Below are 22,617 nucleotides of genomic sequence, written 5' to 3'. Positions count from 1 at the left end.
GCTGCTGCCAAGAGAGTTTGTGGTTGAGAGTCGTGTTTTTTTCTCATCATGCAATCACGCTAACACAAACCACACGCTTTGAATTGTAATCAAGCTGATTACTCATCCAAACCAAAGTGCATGTTTTTCATACCATTTGTCTCCAAACATACATCTCAACACTTCCCATAACTGTCTGAATGATGGATGACTTTCCCTTCGCAGAAGGAAAGACAAGTCAACAGCACTACCATGTGGCTCAAAACGGAACTGACTCCTTTTAAAAATTGAATCATACTGTTGTGATTAACAGTCTATGTCTGTGTTGTGCATGCATTGGACGGTGTGGGTCCATGTGTTCTACTTTCCTCTTGATTCATTCTTTATCTCTTTATCAAATCTTCACTTTTCTATCTCTTCTCTTTTCCTCCTTCTTTAGTGGACCTCAAAGTATTTTGAAGTAAGTCGTAACTCTGTTGTGTCCAATGAATATTTCCGTTTTATTTTCCCCTGTCCTTATTTTATCTGTTTTTCTCTGTCGTTGATTTTCAAGAAAACCTCAGGCCCCAAGGTATCAGTCGAGAAACCAAATTCATTTAACAAAAGCAAAATTTTTAAACCTTGTTCTTTTCTAATAAGCACAACTCCTTGACTAGTACTTTGACAATGTCACCTTTTCATCCCATGTAACCTGTAATGATCTAACAAATCCTCTAACTGAATTAGAAAATCATGTCAATACATTCACTGTGTATTAATTTAAACTTCTTTACTAATAACAAGCTAAACATACCTTTTCCTCTTAACACACTTTGGTGGACGGAGCATCTCATGACCTACATACATAGTCATTCTAGAAGTATGAAATGTTTTATAGGTTTCTGCTGAGTTCAAAATCAAACATTTCACTTTAATAGCGTATAGTACCTCGGGGGAAATTACATCACAGTCTTCATCTCTTGTTACTTTGTTCGCTGTACGAGAGGCAGCAAAATTAAGAACATATTTGCTGATGTCATCCGTCTTGTTCCTCCAGAGTTCCCAGGAAGCATGTTGTGGAAACAGACATCCATTTCTACCACGTGCCCACGCACGCCGACGCCAGCAGGAAGCGCATAACGGAGGACACCGAGGACTGGCGCCCTCGCACCGGCACCACCCAGTCCAGATCCTTCAAGATTCTGGCTCAGATCACTGGCACTGAGCAAGGTACATTACAGACTACGTTACTACATTATCTTTGCTTCTGAGAGAATTTTTAATTTCTGAGGCTTCTGAGAACAGTGGCTCCTACTTAGGTTGTTCATTCAGGAGATACTTAAATTGGAAAATGTAACAAAATGTATTCCCTTGCACAATAAGAAAAGAACGTGATACAATAATATGAGAGTCATCAAGTTTGAAAGGGGTTGAGGCTGTTTGTGGCATATTAGACACTGGTGGTGGTTGATGGGACCTATTGGTTGATTGAGACACTCACAAAACTTTATTGGATACCACAAGCACCCAGAAGTCAGCATGTTAGAAGATGCAGGGAGAATGAGAGAGAATTGTGACTGAACTGAACATACTCTGAGCTTCTTGACACAAAACACTCATTCATGTTCCCATTATCTCCCTTGTAGCTCAAAATGAGGAAGAGGAAAAAGCACAGAAGGCAAAGTAAGTGCATGGCATGAAAACCCTGACTTATTGAAAATCACAATTTTCTTTTTTCGCCTCCCTCAGTTTTCCTTTCATCTGTTTATTCGGTTGCTTGTTTGACTCTCTCCATTATTGGCGTAACACTACTTATTCCAGATGAAAATCTCATGTTTTTCATTTAATCTTCATGCTGTTCTATCATTTAACCTTCTCCGCTGGGTGCCTGTAATGTAAACTGTAAAAGTCGACATTGATTCAGCAGATTCACAGAGAATCGGACTGTAAATCTGGCAGTGGTAATGATGTGTGGGCTCTTCCTGTCTAGACGGCGGAGGAAGGATCACATTTGATCCATTAAGCCAAAAGCCAGAACCGTGTGCTCTTCACATGATGTCAGTTCTCATTATAGCGCCAAAATATCAGAAAGAAATGTTGATTATCACACCAGTCGCTGAGAGCTTCTCCATCTGTGCTTATACCAGTCCACGTGTGGCTGTTTGTGATGGTTTGCGTGCTCCTCCTGGTTGTTTGTGCGTTTGGTTGTTGGGCGTGACGCCGGTGCAGTGCCGCATGTTGTTTAACCTGTGTTTGGGATCCGGGGCGACGGTGGCCTGAATGTGGTGCTCTCATTGTCATGTGATCCATTGGCTGTGCGTCGCTCCTGGTGCTTTGTGGTGACACGTGTGATCACTGACTGTCTGTGATCATTGATGCTAACATGCAGACATTCTCCACGTCTGTGTAGTTATTGGTGTGTGACCCCTCGGTCAAATTACCTCATAATTTCAGTCCATACTGACCCTGATTCAAATGATCATAGATAACAGCTGCTACCATCTTCTCCATCTAAATGTTTCCTGAGTATCATCAGCTTTTTATGCGTGGTATCAGTTGCGTCTGTAACATCAAGCTTCCCTGGTGGTTTGGCTTGCAGTGTCTCGTCGACAGATTTACGGGCAAATGCTCTTTGTTTCCTAAATCCCTCTTTTCCTCTCTCTTTTGCTGTGTTTTCCTTCTTTCTCTCTCCTCCTCCGTTACGGCAGAGACAACAAGACCAACACTCGGTTGGTGATCGGCCCTAAGTACAACGAGCTGAGAGACTGGCACCATGGAGTGTCTGCTCGCACCCTCAATGTCCTGTAGACTGTGTGTGTGTGTGTGTGTGTGTGTGTGTGAGTGTGTGCGTGTGTGTTTCCACCTATGTTTGTATATGCACCCTACTATCAGGCTGACTGCTGTACATAGTTGTTACTGAACTGGACAGTTGCAGGGATACTAGCTTGTTGACTAATGGGAAAATTGGAAGAAAAGCTAAAATACTGCAGTTTGCAAAGGAATTATATATGTGTGTGTGTGTGTTTGTGTGTGTGTGTGTGTTTGTGTGTGTGTGTGTGTGTGTGAGAATGTGTTACTTTATGTGCCTCATTCAGACCTTTATTTAACTTTTGCTCCCCCCCCCCAAAAAAAAAAAGGAATAGATGCCTACATACGCACTTTTAGCTGTGGGTGTGTTTATGCTTTCACTTTATATTATACAGATATTTTTGAGTCTGACTTGAAGTGCATTTGTTGCGTATCTGTGATCATGTCAGAGATGTTGTTTTAGTATCTTCATACGGATAAACTTCAAAGTGAATCATCAGAATGAAAGTTGAAAATAACTTTTCAGTTGTCAGTGACACCCTGAGGGCTCCAATCCAATCTGTTAGATGTGGAGCTTCCTATCCACATCTCTGCCCCCTCAGTCTTCACTGCAGACTTTGACAAATGTTTTATGTAAACCAGTACATACATGTACTGGTTTACATGCTATACATATAGCTGTGATACAGAACCTGTTCCCACAGTAATAAGAAAAGAGAAGCAGAGTCAACCACTGAAAGTTATAGATTTATATAAAGAATATAAATGATTTTCATTCATTTTGAATTATAAGAAATGCAAATGATGCAGAGAAATACAGATTTACTCGTATAAAACACGTGCACCACATCCTCGTAGCCTGCATACTGTCTAAATGAGGAAGAACTGCATGAAAAAAAACATTGACAATAATCTCCATCTCTTTTACAAAAGCACTATAATAACACACAGTTGTTTCACCTTCACTTTCCTCCAGACCACTGATATGGCGTAAAGGGAAAGATGTGTGGTTTGCAGGATGGCAGCTAATCCTGAGATTCTTTGAAGTTTTGTGCATTCAGAACTCACAAACTTTCCTTGATTTCAATTGGACTGTTGTATGTTGACACTTCTCACTTCAGAACTATTTAGAACCTTTAAAAGCTTGTTTACATCCGTCTATCTGCCAGCATTGGAACTATTTGATAACCACTGTCTTGAAATATGATGACGTCAGAAAAACTATATGTTATGCTGCTGTGGTGTGACAATCCAGATTGACACTTAAAAATAAATATAATAATAATAAAATATTTCTATAGTATATATGCGAGTAAGAGAGGCTTCTTGGTTGCTGATGCTTTTCAGAAATCAGGTTGTTGTGATTTGATGGTTTGCAAAGTGACTGTATAAATGCTATTTTACTATGTAAAATATTTATCTAGTGCCTTTACATATATTTGCACATGTATTTAGTAATAGTTTCCTCTCTAGATTACAATTGTGTTGAATTTCCTTTTCTGTGTTTTGATTTGAAGTATCATTCTATATTGTAGCTAATAAAGTGGTTGAGTTTTTCTTGTTTCCTTCTCTCTTTTGTCTGGTGTCCCCTCCTTTCCTTTCCTTCCTTTACCTTCTTTCCTTCCTTTCCTCTTTCCTCTTCTAGTTGTCTAACTGACTCTGAGACAAACATTGGGAGGTTCAGGTATAAGTCATTTTAGCCTGTGGCACTATTTTCACCTCTTCATCCAACCCCGTGAATTGCCCCTTTACACCACAATCACAAAATATCATAAAGACATAGAAGTCATAAAAATGCCCTTATATCTGATCACTGGAAATTAATCATTTTTAGTTTGTTGTGTGGGAAAAGGTGTTTATCTAACCTAGAAGTTTAACCTGAGACACTTTTGAGACATGCTATAGCACTAAATTCACGTAGGTGCATCTTCTGATGTTTTTTCACACTAAAACTAATCAAAAGTTCAATTTAATTTGTTAATTGAAATCACAAACAGAACTTGAACCAAACAAAATGATCCTCCGCTATCTGCTATCTACTGGCAACAGGTCTCTGGCACATCAGTCTTCTGACCAAGTAGGTGTTTCACTCACAACTTTCAGCAGCCTGAGTGATGCAGAGGCCACGCCCACATCTGCTCAAACTGATCATCCACAGCCTCAGACGGCAACCTCATCAGCCAATCAGCAGTGGTCAGAGAAGGAATCTATACACCCACTTGTGGTCCTTGTTTCCAATCATGAAAGCCTCTTAAAAACCCAAATCATAACAACATACCACCTGCAGGACACCTTCTTCACCATCTAGTCGCCGTCCCATCGGCAAACTCTGTAGACGTGTTTTGTCAGAAACGCCCAATTCATGTGTCCAGCATGGATGACCCATTAGCTCATGTTCTAGGTCTTAAACATATAATGGCTCAGCTCCATTTCAAAACCCGTTATCTCGTCATTACAGCTTTTAGATTCCATCAAGACAAATGGCAGCTCTACTAAAGTTGTTCTCTACCAGCCAACATGTCCATATCCTTTTATAGGACCAAGACCCAGACTCCAGCATCCTTTTTGCCTGTTTGTATCGATGACTGACCCAAACACTGGGAGTATACTCCTCATGTGGGAGCAGATCTGGACCATCTCAAATCCAAGCACTAGGCACCTGCTCTGATCCAGTCTCTGTCAATAGAGCGTCCACCTCAGATGTAACTCTCACAGCTCCACTTAACTCTCACTATGTCAATTGTGTTTGTAATGTTTCATGTAGGTTTAATAGTAGAAAAGGCTGTGATTATAATGACCACAACCCCTTTCTGTCAGTTGTTTTGGGTTCAGCAGTTCTCTTGAGAAACCACTAGAGGGCAGCACAGATTCGGAAAAGTTCGAGTCCATTAACGGTTTGAATGGCCGTGATGATATCAACCATAAATTACACAATCCGGCTACTGTGTCTCTGAGGACAATGCAACCTCCGTTTCACGTTTCAACTCAACACAGGTGCAGCACTGTATTTGCAGTAAAAATCTGAACAGCAGACACATCATTGACTCTAACTCTCTCTCCAGTCTGTGCAGCTTTTCCTCTCTTTCTTCTCAGTTCCCCGGTCCAAGTCAGTACTCATCTGTCTCATTTATCAGCTCGTCATCATCTTCTCTCTACCAAACCTCTCAGGTACAAAGTTAAACTGCAAAACAATTCACCTTCCTTCCAATGTTCTTGGGAAAATAACACGCAGTTTCTTTAAATTTCACTAGCTTTCTCATGCTTCTATCTTCTGCCTTTGCCTTATTGTACATGGATGTGTACATATGTGTGTGAATGTGTATGTATGCATTTATATTATCTTTCTAGCATTGACTCCACAAGATATTGCAGCATCATGCTTTATCCTGCTGGGAGTAGCCATTAGCAGATGTAAATATGGCTGTTCAGGGATGCACATGGTCATCAACAATACTCAGATAGACTGTGGATTTTAAACAATGATTGACTGGCAGTTAAATAAACGTTACCCTCACCACTGCACTGCCAAACTTTAAAACTGGCCAAAGGCAGGTTGGGTTCATGCTGTTTGCTAAATTCTGACCCAACCATCTGAATGCCTCAACAGAAACTCAGACAAGCCTACACTTTGCATTTTCCACTCCTCACCTGTCCATTTCTGATGAGCCTGTGCCCACTGAATCCTCCGATTTCTGTTCTTGGCAGACAGGAGTGGAATCTTGAGGTCTCAATCCTCAGGATCTGCAGTGAGTTTGTAAAGTCCAACAACCAAAATAAACATACGACAGCTTTAGGAAATGAGAGTCAGCTGTCGGACCAAATAGCTCATAGTGTTAGAAGACTGCTCGCAAGATTGTAGGCTAATAAGAGTTCAATCCTCATGAGGCTTAGTGAATTTCGAAGTCAAACACCGAGAGTGAAGACTCCAAGTGCAAAGGGATGTTGTGGTGTGTTTCTGATTGTATGGCTGTGTTGTTGGCAATTGCAGTATTGAAACTAATCCCACTGATAGTTTCAATATCTCCTCATGGTTATCTCCTCAACAAATGGTTATGTTGTGGAAACATATGGAAGCCTACAACTTTACTGTGTAACCCACCCTGCACACACCTCACACTGCTGATACATGGCTTGGTCGGCTTGTTCGATTTTGAGTTGTGATTTGCATTTAGTCTTTGGTGTGTGTGTGTGTGTGTGTCTGTGTGTGTGTGTGTGTGTGTGTGTGTGTGTGTGTGTGTGTGTGTGTGTGTCTGCGTGTCCGTGTGTGTGTGTGTGTGTAAACAGAAGAGAGCTCCTGTCATGTCCTCTGGACTTCTTGCCCAGAGCAGCCCCCTCTCCACCTCCCCTCACTCCCAGTGCCCCCAAACAGCTGATGAGACAGACACAGCCAAAATGTCGTAGTCCAGTTCAGTCAAGGTAAATCAGGTGAATCCAGACATTTAGTGTACTCCAACGTCTTCGTCTTTTAATTTACCGTTCTTTTCTCATTTTTTGTGTTGTTATTATTTCTCACAATCGGCATCTTGGTTCCATCGTCTTCTGCCTTTTTGCTGGTCAGAACATCCTATCAGAGCAGTGTAAGGCCTCCTGAGAAAGCAGCGTCTCTGTCCCTATTGGACGCCCTGCTCATCACTCCAGTGATTCAAGCTTAACCGCTGTTCCTGAGGAAAAAGAAGAAGCGCCGCCGCTTCAGTGAGCTTCACCTGCCGAAGAACAAGAGGTATACAGGGCAGACCTGGACAAAACACTGATTCAGGTTGAAAACATTGAAAAAACTGTCAATGATTAATCATCATTATTGTTGTCATTTTTGTCTAAAAATTGTTTTGTCCAGGTCTGCTTCCAGGAAACATGCAGAGCTGCATGCTAAGCATCATGTCATGTTGTTTTAAAATAATGAGATACAGTATAACATCACTTGGATCTTTAATTGTGCTCACCAGTGTTTTGTGATGCATGCAGCTTCTCAAACATAGTGCTCATCAACTAATACCCACATCACCAACAAGGAAGATGACTAGTATTGGAAAATGTCTTAAATTTAATGTCGCAGCTGAGCTCTCGTGGAGTAGCAGGTTATTCAATCTTCTAAAAATTTTAATGATATTAATGCTAAAAGAAAATTAGCATATATTATCCACAGTGTGGATTGTGTCCATTGAACTCAGACTGCATATAAAGATGAACAATACAACAGCTCCCTAAGAGTGATCACCCCCTGGTGGCCGGCTGCAGTATAGCTCATAAACCATAGTCTGTATTGAAAGATTGACAGCATTATTGATGCCAAACATGAGGCAGCGGTGGTATCATTAGGTTATAGTGATCAAGTATTCTGCTTACAGTGTTCATTTTGGGTCTTTCCATACAGGTTTGGACTGTAAAAAAGTAATTTTTTTACCAAATTATATACCGATTGTATTTTGAGTTCATTCTTGTACAGTAGGATGAAGTGGAGACGTGTCGTCCATCTTTGTATGCAGTCTATGATCGAACATGGCCGTCATGGCTGCGAAAAGGCCATGTCGTCTCAAACCATGCCAGCTCCAAAAGACACGGCCCATATGGTTCTGTTGAGACAACTCATACCAACTCTGACTTTCTGTGGTCACTGAGAAACCACTTGGCAGTTTCACACAGAGATCAGTCATTGGCTGGTGGACACAACTGTACACATTTAAACCTTGATGTATGAAATGTGTGTGCGCCTGTGTGTGTGCGCGTTTGTATGAGAAAGACAATTTTGAGCGAGTGGGCTGATTGGTGTCTTTGTCATTGTGTGTGTGTGTGTGTGTGAATGCATATGCATGGATTGTGTAGCGTGTGAGGTTTGAACTTGATCCAAAGAATATCACGCTGCTAAATTATAGACCATCTGTTATGTGTTGGAGAGAGCTGCTGGACAGCACTCAGCTATGTTAATGGACCATTTGTTCAATGTTCAAACAAAGCCAACACAATCATGGGACGCATAATAAGTTCTCTTTGGAGTTACAATACACATGAGGTTACTTTACATATGTAAACAGTTAGGGGGCTGAATTTTTTTTTGGTTTTGTTCCTCATTATCGCTTAATACCAGCAAACAAGCAGTCTCATTATCAGGCAGCACACCGCTCTGAAAATAGACGGAAGAGAGAAGACAAACAAGAGACAATAACAGGGATGTAAAGCAAGGCCACTGATTGGATTATGATGCAGTGCAATAGTGTAAAGTCCAAGGTTCGCACTTGGTATAAAAACAAGAAAGTGAGAATACAAGAAGAGAACAGGAGAGAAAGACAAATAAACAGAAAATAAATGTGTCCCTCACTCACTTCTTCCTCCAGTTCCTCTTTAATTATCCCTTCAGTTAACCAGGTCCATATGTGGCTCATCCAGATGGTCATTGCTCTAACTGGCTACTATTGAAGCAAAACAGTGGGACTCTCCATTAATCAACCAATCACAGTCTTGTGGAATACAATTAGGTTCCTGTCTAATTGGCCTGATTGGTGGAGAATATTAACGAGCTGCACTGTAATTGGCTCTAATGAACGAAGGACTGGGGAGCACCTTATTTCCTGCTCTATTTGTCACCTGTTGTTAGCCGGTTACAGTAGCTAATGCGAAATGAATGGGGCGAGCTTGTTCTCAAAGATAATGTGAATAGATGGCGCCGTAGCTTTAAGTCTCACGCCCTGCCCACACTAAAGCAGATGTTTTGCAAAACAACCTTTTTCCTCAAAAATAGCATTTTAAAAATATTCCAGTGTGAGTTTGGAGAAGGCCTTAGAGTTTCATAGACTGCTAGTAACACACATTTAAATTAATTTGTATACCCTTAATAACACAAGTTTAATAGTATGATGAAAACCATTCTGCTTGATGTTTTCAGGGAAGTTTTTATTTTTTCTTTCCAATTTTTTTAATTCCAATTTTCCATTTTGTGAAATTAGTTTGGTTTATGAAGCAGAAACTTTCTCATGTAACTAACGCGATTTACCAACCTGTTTACCATCGCAAATCACGTTATTCAAAAAGTTACAAGCATATTGCAAGATTGCAGCAAATTAGAGTACAACAAATTGCATGCATATTGGTGTGAAGGAAATAGTCATTTGCAGCTCACTGGCAATTTTGATCCTACTTCCTGTACCCATTAATTTATTATCTCTGGCTGTGGATACAAGAAGTTTATTTGCAGATGGTCAAATGATCTGATGATGAGAATGAAGAGCGATGTCCCACAGTCTGACAGCGATAGTCTGATTAGCTGGAACCAATCAACCAGCCACTGGGTGCATTTATCTCAATGTTTGTCATTACACTGTGGTTTGTGTTTTTCACTCCATATCACTGTGTTTACTATTCAGAAGACAGATGAGAGTCAAATTTGTTTTTTAAACAACAGCACAACAAATATAACAACTACTAAATATAACAGTTATATGTACGTGTGAAGAGCGTGGAAAAGCCACTTTGGCAGCCGTCTAACCAACTTTGTGTTCCTGTATTCAAAGTTATTCCTTATTTCTTTAATGTTTCTTTAATGTTTTTCTTCTTACACCAAAGGGTGTCTTGGCATCAGTCTGCCACAGAAGAGGGAGACCCTCTTTTCTCCTCCCCCGTCAATGCTGTCTATGTCTTTAGGTAAATCTCTCCTCTTGTGACCTGTACATCTGTCCCACAAAGAACTCAACTAGGCAGAAATTAGGTTTGAATCAATTTAGTTTTAGAGCTTTACGTTTGGGTGGTAAACCAATACCTACTTTACAGGGCATCCGTGGGTTTTCAAATGCAGGTAAACCCATTAAAAAAAGAAGATTGAATCCTTTCCCATGACTAAGTTTGTGTTTTGTCCCCCTGGTGCATCACGTTCACCATCACCAGCACACCAACTGCTGAGGCTCTTTCGCACTTCGTTGTCTTGCCAAATTAGCAAATTCACTCTGGTTTCACGTTTCCATTGCTGCCGATCGGAGCCGGAGACGATTAAAAACCTGTGTCTACCACAGAGTCATTTGACACGGGAGTGAATGCCGTTTAAATCCATTTCTATTGCAGACAAAAGCCAGATGTGAAATGGGGTTCTTTAACCAGTAGAAAAGGGGCTCCAGTGGACCCCCTCCTCTGCTCTGTAGGGAGCATTTCATGATATTATTGTCCTGTGTGGTCAAATGAATTGTGGGCAGCTAAAACACAGAGAATCTACAGAGGCATTCCTCCTCATCTTTCTATTTATGTCTAACAGCCCACATCACTCGGACGTTATCACACACTCTCAATTCTTCTGTTTCACTTTCTTTCACACGCCGACAAAACCTACAGGCACAGCTCACTGTATCTGTGACTCCAGTTGCCACAACACTTGCCTCCCATGAGTCCACTAACAGTCAGGCACAAGGAGAAGACAGCAGCGATCCAACTGTTGGCATCAGCCACGGCTCCGCGTGATGGATGTTATGCATCTGGGGAGAGATTCTTGGCCCACCCAAGTTCCTCGGCCGGCGTTGATGAACACACACACACACACACACACACACACACACACACACACACACACACACACACACACAGACACACACACACACACACACACACACACACACACACTTACTTGAAGTGTTCACAAAAAGAGACATGCACACACTTGATCTTACTCATAGAGAAGTTATTCATTTGCATCACTTTTAAAGGCAGCAGAAAGTTTGAGGCCTAAGGGAAAAATTTGATTGAAGAGACATTTTGCTTTGCTCCTTCACATGAATTCAAAGCCAGATAATAAACGGATAATTGATCAATAAATCCCTAAACTTCCCATTAGAGATTTTGTCAAGGGACACTTTTTTTTTCTCAGAGCAAGCAAAGTGTGTTGCTCATAACATAGATCACGAGAGATGTAGTTTTTTTTAAATAATAATATTTCACTATGACAAAATAACCTCCTCACCAAGTAGAGAAATGTTTGCATCACGAGGGAGTGTTTTGCCCAGAGCCACATGTTTTCCTTACCAGAGAACAGTTTGACCTGAGAGGGAATGTGTGACCCTGGTAAAGAATATGTTGCCCTCAGAAAACATGTGTTGCCTTAGAACGTGTGGATCAAGTCCTCAAAACAATGTCTGGGATATTAAACTGTGTGTTTAGAGACACAATATATCACTGTGTGCTAATTAATTCACACCCATTAAAAACGAATTGGCGATTTACCACAGCACCGCGGTTGTCTGCTTTTATTTGTGAATAACTGCCGTGCCCACTGTGTTTTTTTTCTATTTCACCATTTGATTTAGTGTCTTGGGTTTTCTGATGTGGAACCACAACATTCTCTACAGTCTCTTACAAGAAGTATTTGACCCAAGTGTCCAAACTCGTATGCATTCAGAAGGGACATTTCAAATTTCAAATGAAGGAGGAGGCAGCAGTGTTTACCTCTACTGAACTCAACACCCATTTGTTTTCTGAAGAGAGATTTTGATTATCAGCCATAATATTTTAGTCGTATAACATCACCTGTGTTTTTAAGAAACACGTGTTTTATTTGGTATGTTAAGAATAAGTACTACATTACCCATAATCCTCAGGTGTAGTAGTGACATTTCTTATTGGTGAAGCTCAACTGTCGGCTATGATCAGATAGTTCCCCGTCAATACACTAAGCTACTATTCGATACACTTTATGAAACATCATGTACACTGGAAGTCATTGGAAAGTGATCATTAACAGTGGTTATTATGGGATGTGTAGTTCCTTCACTTTTCCAACTTGCCTTTTTTCCCCATTTACCAATATTTATTTTTGCTCTGGATCAAATGTTTTATGACCGTCTCTGGTCGGCCAGGTTCCAGGTTTATAACTCTTTTAATGAGGATTTCCTGAAATGTTAATTGAGAAAATTAACGGGGGATTTACTTCCGGAAACCAGAGCCCTTCTAAAAGTGGGCGGAGACTGTTATTCTCTATATGCAGCAGTTGTTGTAAGAGCCTACAGATAATACAGTGGACTGAATGTGGTCAGATTTTCCACAAGAACTTTGTCTCCTCTCCATCATTAGTTCTGTAAGTCTGGCATTTGTTTGCATATCAGGACTGGGCACGTTGCTTCATTACACCATGCTACGTCTCACTCCACTCGAGACAATTACTCTCTATTGAACCATATAAATTGATATCCTGGCATCAGGTTTAAATGGCCGTGCTGTGTTATTAGTGCTGTGCAAACGAGCCCATACCTTCTCCCTCATCTGGCCTGATGTTGCCTGGACTCTGCTGTGAATGGCAACAGCTATGTGCACACACTGTGCTCACAATCAGGACGTTTGGCTGTGGTTGCAATCTGTGTTTTGGTTGGTAGCGTATATGTCTCGGTCAGCAGGTAGGTGGTCTGGAGTCTGTCTCACTGTAACAGGAACGTGTAAATCCGACTGTGCTGAAGTATTTTCTGTGCAAATTACAGTTTACATTCTCCTGCTGTATGATTCATCTCTCTGGATGAGCAGAAGCCAATAATAACTTTGCATTTTGTTATCCAGGCAACGCAAGTACAGTTAATGTTCCAATGAATGTGCAGTGGCAGTTGTTTCTGGTGTACTGCTTTTAATTATGAATTCAATTACAAAACATATGAAGTAATTTCCATATCATTTGTGTTTCCATTCTGTGTTTCTGCACAGTGAGGACGGCGAGCCTCAACTCAACAGCCACGAGACGGCAGTTGTCAAAACCATGATTAAAGTACCTGCTGCAAGCCACGGTAAGTGTGTGTGTGTGTGTGTGTGTGTGTGTGTGTGTACACTTGTTTTTGTTACCTCTCAGGGTCCCTTTTCCAGCATAAAAACATTGACCTTGTCAGGACCAATAGAACTCATTAAGACCAAAGCTCAATGCTAATGAGGCAAACGTAATTTCTGAGGTCATGGTTAAGGTTAGGGATAAGGTTCTGGTTCAGAATGGAAGTCAATACAGTGTTGTGTAAGGATGGGAGAGCAAATTGTGTGTGTGTGTGTGTGTGTGTGTGTGTTTGTGTGTATGATCCAGGTATATCTCATGTGGGGACCTAAGTCTGTTTACACGTCACATCGTAGGTACTTGTTTTCCTTATGGGATCAAAATCATACCATAAATGATAAGATTTTAAGGTTAAGATGTGTTTTAAGGTTGAAGTTACGGCAAGGTTGAGGCTAAGGTCAGGGTAAGGGTTAGGCAGGTGACAACTATAGTTTAGGTTTGAGTAAATCTCAAAGAAAGCAATATTAGTATCTCTGAAGTAATGGAAACATGACTGTGTGTGTGTGTTTGTGTGTGTGTGCGCGTGCGTGTGTGTATGTCTCCGTCCATCCATCCATTTTCTATATGGTCCCAGCTGATATTGGTCTCTCGACAGGTCACCAGTGTATCACAGCATACCTTAAAGGGGTTTTCCTTAACACACTCACAATGAGCACTGGTTACAACCATTGCCAGGTGTCATTTCTTACACCCTGTATAAAATGTGATTTATGCATCTTGGACCAAGCCACAATTGGCCTCATATGACTAAACACACCCAAATTAGCATATCTGTCATACACTATATCTATATAAAACATGGTTTTGAGTGACAAAAATACCTTGTTTATTCATTGAGCCAATAGCTACATGAAATCTGTGGAACACTGAATTAAACAGGCTGCCAAATCCAACAGAAGTATATCTGTACAGCTACGTATGAGTTGTTTTTACTTTAGGCTTTTTTTAAACTAAATTAACAACCGCAGTACAATCATCTAAGGTGCCTGAGCTTGTTTTCTTAGCATAAGTCAGGGGAAATACAGACCTGCCCGAAACTAGACTCCCCCAAATAGAATCCTAAAAATAGCCTCCATTAGGAATTGAGCTAAACCTTCTTTTAAGTATGTTTTTCGGTTGATTAATACATTCCCTCCTACAGTGAAAAAAGTGTTGTTTCTCCTCACACACACACACAAAAAAAGTGTTGGGTTCCCAATCCTGGCATCGTGTGAAACTGATTTACTGCTGCTGGATTGAATGTTGTTGCAGCCAGTTAGCAAGGGGAAAGATGCTTATTTTCCATGGTTGAAGCGTGACATATGTTGTGAAATAGGTCATAGCAGACTTTCTTTTCTCTTCTTGTTCCTCTGTGGAAGCCCATTAAGCAGACGTGAAGGCCCCACTCTGCCCGTGGCGCCTCGCTCAGCCGCACATGCAGGAGTCCGACTCTCTCAGAAGGATAATATTTACCGAAGGGACCCGTCGATAGTTGTGAATAAAGTTTTAAAGGCATCCCACGGAGCAGCAGTGCAATTTCTGTTCAGCCTTTATAGATTCAAGAGACTGAGTGTCAGTTATGTTCATTATTCTGCTTCTAATGTGCATGCTTACAATAAATAAATACAGTTTGTCAGTTCAGGTTTATTCTAAGCCTGAGCTGAAGTCCTCTCCTTGCCCTTCTCCTGCTGGTGTAAGTGCTGCTCAGCACAAATCGTAAATGCAGTCACTTACCCCGGGACTCAGGATCGTGAAAATATACTGCTACCCGTGTGGTGCCCCAGCAGCAGCAGGCCGCTGACCCATTTTAAATCTCGAGCAGCCGCTGAGGAAACCAGGTCTCCAGCAGCTGGCGTGTTGCTAATGCCCGCTGTAAAACAATATCGGCACTGTTAAAATGCAGAAACACAGAGCCGCACTAATGCAGTCATCTATGTCCTTCACTTACCGGCTTCCCATGTTCCTTCAGAAGCTTCGACTTCACAATAAAGCCTCCTGAAGCTCATTCTTCACAGCGTGATTAATAATTTGTCAGGTACAGTATAAAATCGACAAAAACAAAAGAAACGTAAAAACTGTCTTTTCCTTTCATGTAAAAAAATGTGTGCCACCTTTTTTTTTAGAAAGGAATGTTGGTCAAGTCGTGTAACAGTGATGAAGCATTAATGTCCATGGCATCTTAAAGCTTTTAGCCTCCCTCAAGGACTGTCAAACACACGTTTCAACTTAAGCCCTCTATTTTTTATGATGAGGTTTTACCCAACGAGCTTCGACATTAAATGTAAACGCAGCTCTGCTCTTTGCCCAAACAGACAAACTCCAACGTGACATTTAAGGGTAAAGCCGAGCTCCAAAAGTAGCCGTTCCCTGAACCATGCAGACACAAACACACAAAAACACTTTTCCATCCACAGTGTGGACATCAAACGCCAAACTACATGTTTAGCCAGGTGTCTGGGTTTTAACCGAGGGAATGTCTTGGTGGTCCGGGTGTGTGTGGTGTGTGTGTGGTGTGTGTGCTTGGTCATGTGGATGCATGTACATTCACCAGAGGAATGTGTTGGAAGTAGAATGAAATATGTTGTGTGTCGCTCACAAATTGATGTGGTGAATCCTTGGTTGTGACAGTTGCAGTCAACCTGCTGTGTGCACCGCCATGACACCTGCTGAGTATGTAGACAAACAGGGCAGTGGTCAAATAACGTACACACCTGGGAAGAAACTGCAGATGTTCGTCTTTTGTGATGCTGAAGTTGTTCACTTTCTCATCCTGTTTTAATCTCCACACGTCTCATTGTTCATTTATCCTGTTTTTCCTTTCCTGACGCCAACAGGTCAACGCCCGCGGGCCGGTTTGATCCTTCCGTCTTTCGGTGTGAAGGGTAACGGCAGTGCCAGTGTCCCGAGGGGTCCTGTCCCAGCCCGTCCTGTACCTCAGCCCCATCCTACAGAGGAGGACACCCTGGTCCAAATGGCCGAGCACATTCCTGCAGGGACTCGTACGCCCATGTGTGGCCACTGCAACCAGGTCATCAGGTGAGGAAAATCTGAATTCAGTCAGGAAACTTTACCGAAAACTTGTTCTTAATATCAGTGCAGCATTAAGATGACCAGTGTGCATTATCACCAGGAAGTAAAGAGGCTTTCATGACCCTTTATGTTTAAAACTGTGAAAGAAAACAGTGCACATGTATCATCCGCCATCATTTCATGCCCTTATACTGCTGTGTCACTGCTCAATTTGGCTGCAGATATATTATCTCGTACTCAAGCAAATGAATTAACCTCCACTCCTTAATTACTTAGTGACACGGTTACGCACTTAAAATAATTAACCTGAAAGCATCTCCAGTAATTAATCTGCGTATGAAACTGTAGAGCTAAAGATCTGACTGAGATGCAGACAAGGATACAGGTGTCTTATTGTGCGTGTGTCCATTCAATACTCACATAATAGGATGATACCAGCCCTTGATTTTCCTGTTGGGTTTCTCTCAGTCTCCTATTTTAAGATAATTCATAGGACTAAGAAATGGAGAATCTATTGGGTGTAGAATAGAACATGATGATGAAATTAAAGTACAAGTATCTGAAGATTGTTTGGTTTTCCAACCGGATAAAGTGTCTCTTCTCCGTCTGCCCGAACCCCATCGTTATCGCATCTTGTGTCACCTTACATTACATATCACCAGGGATAGTGTTGCTCTCACGCTAACGACTGCCAGGCTACAGTGCCCATCAGGGTCAGTATCGGAGTCAGCTCAGAGAAGTACAGCTATTATGTGGAGTAGATCAGTCTCTGCTGTTTTCGTACATCTGAGTGGACAGGGCTGAGGTGGTGGTTATTAATTTGGCACATAAGTCAAACGCTGATTTGCTCCAACCTCACCAATATCATTTTTTTTATTATTATTATCATGCATGGTCATATCTGAACCGTTTGTCTATTAAGCTGTTCATTTGATGATGTGACCTTCTGTCTCTGGGTAGTGACTGACATTACTCACATTCATCATTTATTCATATGCAGTTTGCCTGTTTAGCCTCTCGTGGCTACTTGTCGGCATGCTAATGAGACAAAGCACTGTTGAGGATATTCTGTACTTTATATATGATTAGATGTCCTTCAAATCACTTTATGATATTACAGGTATTTAATAACGTGTCTCTTGGGTATAGGTTAAATAGGTTAAAGTCAAATCAACTTTCCAATTATCCCTTTGTCTCTGCTTTTTCGTTTTTACAGAGGACCCTTTTTAGTAGCACTGGGTAAATCGTGGCACAAGGAGGAGTTTAACTGCGCCCACTGCCGCACGTCCCTGGCAGACATCGGCTTTGTGCAGGAGCAGGGATGTGTTTACTGTGAACACTGCTATGAAGACTTCTTCGCTCCAACATGCAGCTGCTGCCAGGCCAAGATACTGGGGGTGAGTTAGTGTGAGGGGAAATGGAGCTGTATGGTGTGTGTATGTGTGTCTGTGCGTGAGAGTGTGTGTGTATGCGTGTGTAAAGGTGATGGCTCGTTAACATTGCACTCATCATATTGTCATTTGGCTGCTGTGATAGTTATTCAACAGCTATTTAATCATAGCAAAGCTGTAATTAAAAGCAAAACATTATAAAGACGACAGATAAACTTCCATCACAGTTCGGGGAAAGATAACATTTAGAAAAGCTTCACTGTTTTCAACATTTGTCTGAAGATTTTCCATTGGCACCATTCACTTACTGTACAACACTGACACTGTGCGTGACTCCCCCTGGGGTTTGGAGACCAGCAGGGATTGTCCTCCTCCGTGTCATTCAGCACAAACCTGTCCCTCCTAACAACTTTAGTACGTCCGGTACGTCCTTGTATTTTTCCACTTTTCATTAAACTCACTCAAATGTGTTTTTAATGAAAGAGCCTAGATGAGCCTTTGAGGCTTTTGATGGGAACAATTGGAACCATAGTGGCCAGCACTTTCTGAACATGTGTATTGAAATCCAAAATGAAGATATCAGACTTTCAAAATTAAAAACGACACATCTTGAATTTGTGATTAAAGCATTAAAAGTTCAAATGGAAATTGGCCCAATGTTTAAACGCATGTGTGTGTATTAAGTAGGGATATAGGCATTGTATATGCTTACACAATTCTTAATCATTGTGTAAGCACAGTGAAGAGATGAGACATAACTGATCAGTCTTTAAACCCCCGAAAAATAATAATATGACATTTATGATTAGAATTATTATTATCAACCAAAATGAACAATTTTATGTTTTTGGCTATAGTATTACGGTTAATACTACAATGGAATGAGTTTCTCTACATACTCTCAATTCCTGCCTTTATTTCTCAACACGCTTCTTTAAAGAAGGATCACTATCAGTTATTTTTTTGGTGGCGGGGTTTAATTGATGCCAAACTTCTATAAATTAAAGACTTAAAGACCAAATTTACTTGGTCCATTCTCCACTCTTTCAATGGAGCTTTAAAATCTGGATTATAATATTTCATATTGTAAGTAAAGAGCTGTTGTATGGTATGTATTTGAGACCAGGGTCACTCCAACCCTAAAAGTGCGGGAAACAAAGACTGGATTAAACCTAATGTATGGTTGAACTGTGAAGATTTGACTGTTTGTTTCGTTTTCATACACTAAGCCGATGCCTTGGTCGTAGCTCAGTTATGAAATCCTGCTGCCGTACAGAGTGTCTCTCCTGCTGTGCTGCTGACAGTGTCGTCAGACTGTTGATTCAGCAGAACGCCAGTAGTTTCCACTTAAGCTGCATGTTCCTGCTGCATGTACTTTTCAGCAGGTGAGCAGAACTTGGCAAACACCTGAGCTGAAAGCACTGAAGCGAATAACACACATAAGTCTGTATTCCAGATGATGTCATTGTCATGGTTACTGTTTGCAAATAACGCCAAACCGTTTTTGAAAGAGGAACAGCCAATGGGAAAAGTTGAACACTTGCCACTTGCCCAAGTCTGGAATGCAGTAAAGGTTCAGGTGTTAGGAGAATAAGGCTTAGAGGCCCACAGGCTGCAGGTGTCGCTTGAACCCACAGCGTCAGGAAGCTGAGATCTGTGCTCTCGGAGCAGCTCTGACATTAATCCCTCACATGTTCTAACCTCTTTAGCCTTGATCCCTTTCAACCCTCTATTTCTCACACATCTTCAACCAGCTTACGGATTCTTATTAACTTGTTTTCTCACTCCCTCTCCCGTAATCCTTCGTTTCACTGCGACCCACCAACCCTCCATTGATCCCCTGTCCTTTCTTGTTCTCACAGTTTGGGTGGGAAAGAAAGCAGAATGTCTATTTTAAGCTGCGTCACGAGGCCCACATGAAAAAAAATGTCATATTTAAAAGGTCAGACTGTAAGAAAGCTTGTTCATTCCTGACACCTATTAAACAAATAGATTTATCAAATATGATCAAATAGAGATTGATTCATAAAAGCAAAAGTTATTTGATTTAATTAGCACAGTAACATGGTTGCCATTGTATCCACCATGCTTTCTAGTGGATCTAACTTTCCAGAGACTGTGACTGAGAGACACGCACACACACACACACACACACACACACACACACACACACACACACACACACACACACACACACACACACACACACACACACACACACACACACACACACAGAGAGAGAGAGAGAGAGAGAGAAGTCATTGTATGTTGCCTCCAACTTGTTTGTGTCTGTGCTCAGGAGGTGATCAATGCCCTCAAGCAGACGTGGCACGTGCACTGCTTTCAGTGCGCTAGCTGTCAGCAGCCAATCAGAAACAACACCTTCCATCTGGAGGATGGAGAACCGTACTGTGAGCAAGGTGAGCGGTGATGACTCTGGACAACGTGCTGATTGGCCACAAAGACACGAGTAGTCTTCTGTTTTGAATTCCAGTACATTACATTTCATTTAGCTGACGCTTTTATCCAAAGCGACTTACAATAAGTGCATTCAACCCCGAGGGTACAAACCAAGAACAACAAGAATCAAGAAAGTACAATTTCTTCAAAAATAAAGCAAATCTGCAAAATGCTATAAGTAAGTGCCATTTAAGTGCTACTAAATTGTTAGTTTCAAAAATTGTTAGTAAATATTTATTTATTTATTTTTTGACCTGGTGTAAAGAATTTCTCGTGACTGTCCACTGCCATTTATGATCCCTGTACTCATGCTTCATTGGGTCTTTTTCTTGTTGCTAAAAAAGATTTCTACAATTTGTTTGGGACTGGTTGCCATGGCTGTGAGTTCCCCATCGAGGCTGGAGACAAGTTCCTGGAGGCCCTCGGTTTCACCTGGCACGACACCTGCTTTGCTTGTGCTGTAAGTGTGAATCATAGACACCAGTCAGAGTGCATCCTGTTTACACATGTATATATCCTGACCTCACATTTGTGGGCTAGGCTTAGACAAGAATTCTTAAATGATATTTGGGTTTTTAGATTTTCTTACTCAGTGATTAATCTATTGTTTCTCTTTAATGTGAAACGAAAAATATTTTTTGTGAATTTTACCTTGTATTCAAAGTTTCCCATTAAATGGTGTGTTTGGATCACAGTCAGATGTTTTAAAGTATTCCAGACAACTTCACTCGTGTAACCTGTGTGTTTGTGTGTTCATGGTGTTTGTTGTAGGTGTGCTGCACCACGCTGGAAGGACAGACCTTCTTCTCCAAGAAAGACAAACCTCTCTGCAAGAAACATGCTCACACGATCAAGATTTAAATCTCGGACACTTCTCAAATTTTTTTGGCAGTGGAACATTTGATAGGTTGAGAGGTTCTTTTACTTTATTGATTAGTTTGTCCAACAATACAACTCAAGCAATACTCATTCATGCCCAGTGGTGTCTCCTGGGGAGCTTATTCAACCATATGCAGGCACTGTAGAGAAAACACGATTTACATTTGCTTTCATTATCCCTTTGAGATGCAGCAATACGGCTCACAGTTTATAATGACTCTTCTCAGTTTCATCCAATTTTCAATGGAAATACCTCCAGACTCGTTTCCATCTGGAATTTGAGATTCTGTGAAACCCAGAGTTGGATCTTGACTTTATTAGTGGCACGACCTTGGTGACTCATCACATTTTCTGTTCTTAAATGTTAAATAACACATCACTCATTGTCATTAGACAGTACCAGAGATGTGTGAAGTGATATATTCATACCCGTATTATATGGAAACAATGAGAGCAAAGTATATCAAACATTATCCAAAGAAGGCTTTTATTTTTTGGTGTTCATGTTTTTGTAGTTGAAATCAAATTACAGTCTGAGCAGCAGCTATGACTAGTTTAAGCTGTTTTTATATAATTTGGGCTGAATGATGATTAAAGCTGTTGCCTTTGACAAATGCTTAAATTAAACTTTTTTAAATTTTTAAATGAGTTCTATTTCAACTTCTTTTTTTAAATGAATGAAATGAAGGCGTTTTATTTTCAATTTGTTGTGTGAAACCGGTTAACACTGAGAGAACTATCACCTGTTTCAAAACAAAACGTTAACATTTAGTAATATATGGAACAATGAGGGACTTGAGAAAAACAAAGACCAGGAAAATTGGTCTTGATTCTATTGAGGACATAAATATAAATAAATAAGTTTATAAACAAAATGATAAAATATAAAGCCCATATTTTTATATTTATGTATCTCTCCTCACTGTGTTTTGTATTCTGAGTGCCATATAGTTTCATGATTTTTATATAATTTAATTTGTATTATTTTATATATACATTTTCCAAATTGCATAAATGTTTGGTTGATTTGGTCCTCTATGTGCCTCACAAAAGAAATATGCTCTTTGTGTCCTGCAGGAGAATTGGTTGTCAAACATGGATATTATGAACTATGTATATTTTATTTTATGGACAATTTGTATTTAACTGGGTGAAGGGTGTAGATTCTGGTGAAGGGAATAGACGCCAATTTGTTTCTTCATTTTTTTTTAATCTCACTTGAATGTCACTTAACCGTCCCAATGTGCTGATTTGACGATATTTAATTTTCATTCTGGGTGAGGGGTAAATACTGTACGGTCTTTTTTGTTTTGTTTTCTACACAGCATAGACATTTTGCCA

At 40.7% G+C, this 22,617-nt stretch overlaps 1 protein-coding gene across 1 annotated transcript in view; it reads left to right on the top strand.

Annotated features, from left to right (window-relative positions):
- Positions 1-21,258, top strand: part of pdlim5a (PDZ and LIM domain 5a) — a 56,924-nt gene extending 35,666 nt beyond the window's left edge. Inside the window, exons 5-12 of the mRNA XM_061072116.1 lie at positions 1,016-1,188; positions 1,605-1,641; positions 13,423-13,502; positions 16,351-16,552; positions 17,763-17,943; positions 20,237-20,357; positions 20,742-20,857; positions 21,169-21,258. Coding sequence (XP_060928099.1) covers positions 1,016-1,188; positions 1,605-1,641; positions 13,423-13,502; positions 16,351-16,552; positions 17,763-17,943; positions 20,237-20,357; positions 20,742-20,857; positions 21,169-21,258 — 1,000 coding nt within the window. The remainder of the gene's footprint in view (positions 1-1,015; positions 1,189-1,604; positions 1,642-13,422; positions 13,503-16,350; positions 16,553-17,762; positions 17,944-20,236; positions 20,358-20,741; positions 20,858-21,168) is intronic.
- Positions 21,259-22,617: the final 1,359 nt, after the last annotated feature.

The sequence above is a fragment of the Limanda limanda genome, chromosome 5, assembly GCF_963576545.1.
Source record: "Limanda limanda chromosome 5, fLimLim1.1, whole genome shotgun sequence".
NCBI lineage: Eukaryota > Metazoa > Chordata > Actinopteri > Pleuronectiformes > Pleuronectidae > Limanda > Limanda limanda.
Note: the sequence above shows the minus strand (reverse complement) of the source record. Positions and strands in the feature narration are given on the sequence as shown.